Raw genomic sequence first — 7,428 nt, 5'->3', positions numbered from 1 at the left:
TGTTCGGCAACCTCCTCACAATCACCTGCTCCAGTGTTCAATGAGTACTGCCACCCTCCTTTTTTTCGTATTTTTCCATATTTCCCTGTAAGGACTACAGTATTTGCCACTGCTTTGTGTGCTGTGGTGAGGCGAGATTGTAGCTACTGGTTCCGGTTGATACAGTAGATCTACAGTGTCTAAATATACAGTCAATAAGTCTACCCCAATAGGTCGACAGGCAATCGGGCTACAGGGTCAAAATATCGACAGGGTCAAAATGTTAACATTAAAAAGGTAGACACATGACAAGGACGACATGGGTTATTCAATTTTATTTTTTTTAACCGGCTCATTCTTACTTCACCATCCATGTTGGCATAGAGAATATAATAGGGCTCTGAGCATAGCGAGGCGCCAAGAACAAAGCATGGGGAGTGCAGCGAGCCATGCGAAGGTACGCGTTACACTAATTGGGGAGGCCATGTCAACCGTTGCCGACATTGACACCCAAAAAGTGTGAAAAACTAATGTCTACCTTTTCACATGTCTACCTTTTGCATGTCAACATTTTGAACCTTTGGGCATTTTGACCCTATTGACCTTTCCCATGTCGATCCTTTGACCCTGTCGATATTTTAAAGCTGTCAACCTATTGCATGTCAACCTTTTAAGGTAGACCTATTAACTGTCTATCTATCTGAGCCAAGGGAAGAGGTTGGACAGGAAGCGGGGGTGGTGTTGGATGCCATCTTTGGTGTTGGATGCCATCTGTAGTGTGTGGAGCTGGGGAGGGAGGTGTCAGATGGGGGTGTGGGTGCTTTCCCTGGCCACAGCTGTATTGACAGAAGGTATCTCTCCGACCACTGTAATGTACTGGAGAGAGTACAGACTGGGGTACCGGCCGCTACCTGTTGTGTTCTGGGGTGGGTGGGGCTAGTACTGCCAGTGAGGTGCTGGCCAGGTTCTGTACTGGAGGGATAGCCTATGTGCAGGTGTAAGGGGGAGTTTAGGATGGGGGGTCTAAGTGTGGGCCTCCAGAGATTTCATTGAACCGGGCTCCAAGATTTCTGTTGCCAGCCCTGAATATATCTATCTATCAATTTTGTTTTTCCTGTCGTGCACACCATAATGTGCAGTGCACACCAGTGCTGTATATCCATGTATTAACCATTCTGCTTGTGACCAGGAGAGTATGGGAATTACATATTTGTTTTTTTTCTCTAAAGTAAATGCAATCAGTCACCAGTTCATCATTAATGTTATATTGAACAGGATATTAGGTACTTGTGTACTTTCACGGCTCCAATCACATGCCATCGCATGCCATATGTAGTGGCATGCGATGGCATGCGATGCGATGCGATTTTCCCGTGTTTTTATGCATTTTTTATAAAATCGCATGCCATTGCATCGCATATGATCGTATGAGATCGCATGCGATCTGATGCGATGCAATGTCATTTTTCACAGAAATTATGGACATGAGTTGACATCATGTAAAATGCACCCCAAATGTCATTTTTCACACTGTACCACCCCCACTATCAACGGCAACCCGAAGCGTGGCGAGCGCAGCGAGCCCGCGAGGGGCGGCGGTACGCGTCCTACGACCTTTTCATACCCCCACTATCCACGTTGGCGTGGAGTTGAGAATAGAAAGTGTGGCGAGCGCAGCGAGCCACCGAGCCCGAAGCGTGGCGAGCGCACGCGGATACCTTCACAGGTATCCGTGTCCCCTCGCGGGCTTCACAGGCTGGCCACGCTTCGGGCTCACTTCGGGCTCGGTGGCTCGCTGCGCTCGCCACACTTTCTATTCTCAACTCCACGCCGACGTGGATAGTGGGGGTATGAAAAGGTCGTAGGACGCGTACCGCCGCCCCTCGCGGGCTCGCTGCGCTCGCCACTCTTCGGGTTGGCGTTGATAGTGGGGGTGGTACAGTGTGAAAAATGAAATTTGGGGTGCATTTTACATGATGTCAACTCATGTCCATAATTTATGTGAAAAATGATATCGCATCGCATCAGATCGAATGCGATCGCATGCGATGCAATGCGATTTTTCCCTGTACGATGCACATCGTGGGAGCCGTGAAAGTACACAAGTACCGGATATTAAACCGCTGACATGTTCAACCCCATTCAGACGATCTATGAGTCTCCTGCTATGAGAATAGCACACGTCTGAGGCACCCTAGGTGCCGATTTATGTTTTTGCTGGTGGGTGCTGAAGCCAAAAAATATAGGGGAGTATCTTCATGGGAAAGGGGCATGGCCACAAAATAATACTGATTTATATTAGGCAGCACAGTTGTGTCCAATATTCAAATTATGGCAGCAGTGCCAAATACATAAATGCCCACACAGTGCAGGTACAAAAATGCCCCCACAGTGCCAAACACATAAATGCCCCCACAGTGCCAAATACATAAATGCCCACACAGTACCTGTGCCAGCGACGAGGGAGGGGGAGTGCAGTGGGACACAGGCGGGGCTGCTGCTGAGCGGGTGGGTGCTCATCAATTTCCATGGGTGCTCGGGCCCTCAAGCGCCCACAGAATCAGCACCTGTTTGAGGCACAATATGTTCTGACTGGGTAAGAATGCTGGGTGTTCCAGTTCTTTCTTGGAACCTGGATTAACTACCAAAATGAATAATATTTAGCACAATTTATGTGCTAAAACAATAATAATTCATATAATAATTGTAATTCATTTAAATATTCCACAAAAACAACTAAAAAACAAGCAGACATTACATTTTAATAGAGAGGATTGCTATGTATAAAGGTAGGGGTAGCTTGTACTCGCATCATTATGTAAGTTCATCCTTTCTGGTGAAATTAGCAATCATTAACAAGGTCTGTCTTCTTCCGTGTTCTGGATCATTAGCAAGAACTGTCTAACAGCTTCCTTTTGTTTGTCCATGGAGCAACCCAAACATTAAACGAGCAGCTCTGTAGAAAGAACACATACAGTAAATAACATAGGTATCAATTGGCGAGACAACATGGGCTAAATGTAATATACTGTACTCGGACCTCCGGAGGAAGTAGACTTTTGTATGAGTCTGAAAGTGAAATGGAATAGGGTGAGATAATCAAACTGGTTTTGCAGTGTAAATGATTGTCGCTTTGAAAAAAACTGGAGATTTCTTACCAAATCTCTCACTTTCTGATTCTCTTATCCTATTACATTTCACCCTGAATGTTTTTTATTTTTAAAGAAGCAATCATTTACACTTGTATTCTTTCAGGAAATATCGCTAAGAAAGCCCATGCCGGGGACAAGGAAATTAAGTACTGCATCTGAAGAGGAATGTGGACTGCATCCCAGAGGTCAGGATGCTAGTGTTCAGTATACTGGAGGGGGGGGGTTTGCACAATATGTAAACATCCGTAAGAGATCAGGAGCTGCCTTGGGATGGCTTATAGTCTGCATTACATGTCTAACGTTTTTTTTTTTTTTATGTATATGTAGCTGAATGTTAGTACTTGTCATTGATCAGAGTTACGGTAGGTACAGGAATTTACTATCAATGTATATTTGCAATTTTTCCCTTTTCTCATTTTATTGAATTTGTTGCCACCCCAAAAAAATTAGTGCATGTGATTGGGCTTATTTAGTACACACTGGCCTTTTTTCAGATCTGATTGCAGTACAAATGTGTTCTCAAAATGGGCAAAACCATGTGCACTGCAGGTGGGGCAGATGTAACATGTGCAGAGAGAGTTACATTTGGGTGGGGTGTGTTGAAACTGAAATCTAAATTGCAGTGTAAAAATAATGCAGGCAGTATTCACCCTGCACGGAAACAAAATAACACACACAAAGCTAACTCTTTCTGCACATGTTACATCTGCCCCACCTGCAGTGCATGATTTTTCATTGTAAAGACCCAATTTTTAATTGTATAGGCAACCATGGGTGATTTCATACCCCCACTATCCAACTACGCATGGAGTTGATTTTATATAATGTGGCGAGCGCAGCGAGCCACCGAGCCTGAAGCGTGGCGAGCGGACGCGGATTACTTTACATGTATTCTGCGTCCCCTCGCGGAGCTCGCTGCGCTTCGGGCTCGGTGGCTCGCTGTGCTCGCCACACTATATTATGTCAACTCCATGCGTAGTTGGATAGTGATGAAATCACCCATGGGTGACTATACAATGAAAAATCGGGTCTTTACAATGAAAAATCGCATCGCATGAATTGTATGCCACTATATTGCATGCGATGCGATGCAATGAAAAAATCAGGCGCCCAGATATTACATAAGTACCCAAATTTGTACTGAGATCAGATCTGAATAAGGGCCACTGTGTAGTGAATTGGTCCTCTACTTACTCATCAGATTCCAGGACAAAACACTCTTCTCATTTGTTACTGTATTTGTGATATGTCTATTAGTATAACTGTGTGCCATTTTTATTTTTACTTAATTTGAGGTCTTCTTGCAAAATGTCTTTACCTTTGATTCAGTTAGTTTATTTGGGCAGCCAGGAGTGTAATCGGAATCCTTGCAAGAACTGAAAACGGTTTCAACGTCTAGTGAATATCTCATGCCAGACACCACCTAGTGCAAACCAATAAAACCATATGAAATGTGAATTGAATGATGAATACACAAAATATAAACAAAAAATACATATTTTTGGGGACATCAATCACCATGAGATGCAAATCCACTGGGCATATTTTTTCCACATGATGGAAGTAGCTAAATAAAATATATAATTTTTTTTTTTTTTGGGGGGGGGGGGGGGGGGGGAGCGGGACTGTTGCCATGACTACAGTTCAGCATGCATTAGCAAAACCATTCAATTGATTTTTGCAGACTAGTTTACGCTGAACTTTAAATAAGCCCTTAGGGGTGCATGGAACACCTTCCCATGGTTTTACTAACTCACACAACAGCAGGTTTTGAAATTTCTGCAACCATTTGCTTTAGGAAATCCTCTTATTATTCCTTGTAGCACTTACTGAGTCCTAAACTCTGGACTGCGGTATAATGTACTTCAAATAACACTGGGCACAACCTTCAATATGACTTGAATGAGTAAATAATACATATACACGGCATCTAATTAGACCATCATTATGTTAGCCTGTGATTGGGAAAAGTCAAGTGCCTGAAGTATGGTAAGTCCTTGGGCCTAAATTGAATGGAAAAAAAATTGTGAGCTGTAAATTAGGGCTGGAAATTAATGGTATGGAGGTTATTATTACTCCATGGATAAAAAAAAAGCAAATATTACGTTATTTGTGCGTTTAAAAAAAAATCCAAAGCCTTTCACCGCCGCTTGGCAAAGCCAAATCCAAATCCTGGCGACGAATCCAAATCTAAATCTTCAGCCCTGGCGCCCATCTCTAATTATATCACCAAATATTGCATATTTAAATGCTGTGCAAAATAATATAATTCAAGCAGGTAGGAAACTCCTCCTTGAAGACCTGCGAATAATGTGATTTGCAGTACTTGGGGCGGGGCTTGATGATGTCTACATCAGGCCCCGTCAAGGCCTGTTACACTGTCAGTGTTGCTGACAGTCTCTTCTCTGGCCTTCCCCCGGAGTGGAGACTTTAAAAGTAGGCAACCCTGCCTTAATGTAATTAGCATCACTTTGTAGAGCTTACATGAAGCAGCTTCATAACAACACAAGGGTCTATTAGTATGGTACCTTTAAATGTTTAGGGGTAGATGTATGAAACAGTGATAATGGAGGAGAAGTGATTAACACGAAATTAACCTTTATTTGGAGCGAAAACAGGGCAGCGCATCCCTACTGCACATGGGAGAACCCCTTAATTTGAATGGAGCGAGCACCCAGTGCAGAACCCAATTATCAAGAGTGGAACCTTTATTTGGAGCAAACACCAGTCAGCGCACCCCTACAGTACACGGGAGAACCCCTTAATTTGTATGGAATGAGCACACAGGGCAACACACCTTTACATTACACAGAAGAACTCCTGTATTTATTTGGAGCATACAGGGCAGTGCCTGTTTACAGCAAAGGACCACATGGGACAATGGTACCTCTTAACAGCAGATGGCAGTACCCCTGTATTTTTACAGGACATGGCAGCATCCATTTATGTGGCAGACAGGGCAGCTCGCAGTACAACCCCAGCACTGAACATTTGTGTAAGCATAGGAAACCACACAGGTCACCACAGGACTTTTACAGCAGCCCCAGCAAGTGGACAATTGTCGCAGGCTGGCTGGACATTACACAACACTGGCACTCACACAGTGATAGGACAACATACAGTACTACACCCCACACCACACTATTCCACACAGGACTACACTCCATGCCACCCTCATCTCAGACAGACATGTCTGTCCTTCTCCCTTTCCAATGCTGGAATGAAGATGGTGCTGAGCACTGGAAACTTATGTAGAGTCCGGATCTCGCGAGAATCCGACAGCAGGATGTTGACATTTTGCCTCGTTCCGAGACCGGAGTCTGTTGGTAAAATTTGAGCCAGACTCGGATCCCAGCTTGGATTGGGAATTCCGGGGAGGGGGTTGGATCTCGGAGATCCGAACAAGTTCATCCCTAATTAAAACTATGAATTTTTATATAAAAACAATATACTGTATCTGTACAGAATTAAGAAAACAAAAGATATTACTGACCTGCCTCTGGACGCTATAAACATGGCTGAACCTAGTAATTTGCTTATCTCTGTGGACTTTGTTGTATTCTTTTTTGGCAATGTCTAGAGCTTCATAAATGTTTTCCTTATTCTCACCAATATCCTTCAAGCCTCCAAATGCTTGTTCAAAAACATTTGCCAATAGAGCCAATATGACTACAGCGCATATGTTCCAGAACATAGCCATTGTTCGAGATATGATCTTCTGTGGAGCGTTCTGTGTGTCTGTGGTGGCTCTTTATCTTGCCCAGTCTAGATGTACACAAAACAAGCGGATCCTCCAGTATTTAATCTGCTGGGACCCGCAGCTTGCCAAGTTCTTTCTGCTGAATCATATGTTTGTCATGCAGCTTGTAACTACAAAGGTGTTACAACGTAAACACAAACAGAGGAGAAGAAAGAAACTCAGGTGGAGTTCTCTTTTCCGGAGATACAGTTGAAATTAGGAATGTGCACCGGACACTTGTTTTGGTTTTGAATCAGGATCACCCTTCGGGGGAAATTTACTAAGAGTATGAATACGATATTTTGTATTCGTATTCTTAATATAAATGCATACCGCTGAAACAGCCGTATGCAAATTCGTGTACCGGAAGGTAATTTACAAAGCAGTCAAATACAACTGCTTTGTAAACCCTGATGTCGTATCCATTCGTATTAGCGGCCGTATTTACGGGCGCTAATACGAATTTGTCTAGGCAGTCTGCACGGATCAGTCAGATCAGTGCAGGCTGCAGTGTGTCAAAAAATATACAAATAAATAAATTAAATAATTTTAGCCTGG

General features: G+C 43.5%; 1 protein-coding gene across 1 annotated transcript; it reads right to left on the bottom strand.

Moving 5' to 3' along the window:
• Window positions 1–2,782: 2,782 nt before the first annotated feature.
• Window positions 2,783–6,831, bottom strand: LOC146062876 (cystatin-like). Its single transcript, XM_083174882.1, has 3 exons — window positions 6,625–6,831; window positions 4,450–4,554; window positions 2,783–2,935 (listed from the first exon to the last, which is right to left on the bottom strand). Exons 1-3 carry the CDS (start codon window positions 6,829–6,831, stop codon window positions 2,867–2,869), a joined length of 381 nt encoding a protein of 126 aa, XP_083031008.1. The 3' UTR covers window positions 2,783–2,866.
• Window positions 6,832–7,428: the final 597 nt, after the last annotated feature.

The sequence above is a fragment of the Crinia signifera genome, chromosome 3 (genome assembly GCF_055691185.1).
Source record: "Crinia signifera chromosome 3, ASM5569118v1, whole genome shotgun sequence".
Taxonomy (NCBI): domain Eukaryota; kingdom Metazoa; phylum Chordata; class Amphibia; order Anura; family Myobatrachidae; genus Crinia; species Crinia signifera.
This window is presented reverse-complemented; position numbering and strand designations above follow the sequence as displayed.

Excerpts from the sequence above, each read along its gene's own strand:
- LOC146062876 (XM_083174882.1), bottom strand. The coding sequence starts at position 6,831 with ATGGCTATGTTCTGGAACATATGCGCTGTAGTCATATTGGCTCTATTG. Across the intron at positions 4,555-6,624 it reads TTTATAGCGTCCAGAGGCAG|GTGGTGTCTGGCATGAGATA; the intron begins GTCAGTAATATC and ends GGTTTGCACTAG. Across the intron at positions 2,936-4,449 it reads ATAAACTAACTGAATCAAAG|AGCTGCTCGTTTAATGTTTG; the intron begins GTAAAGACATTT and ends TTCTTTCTACAG.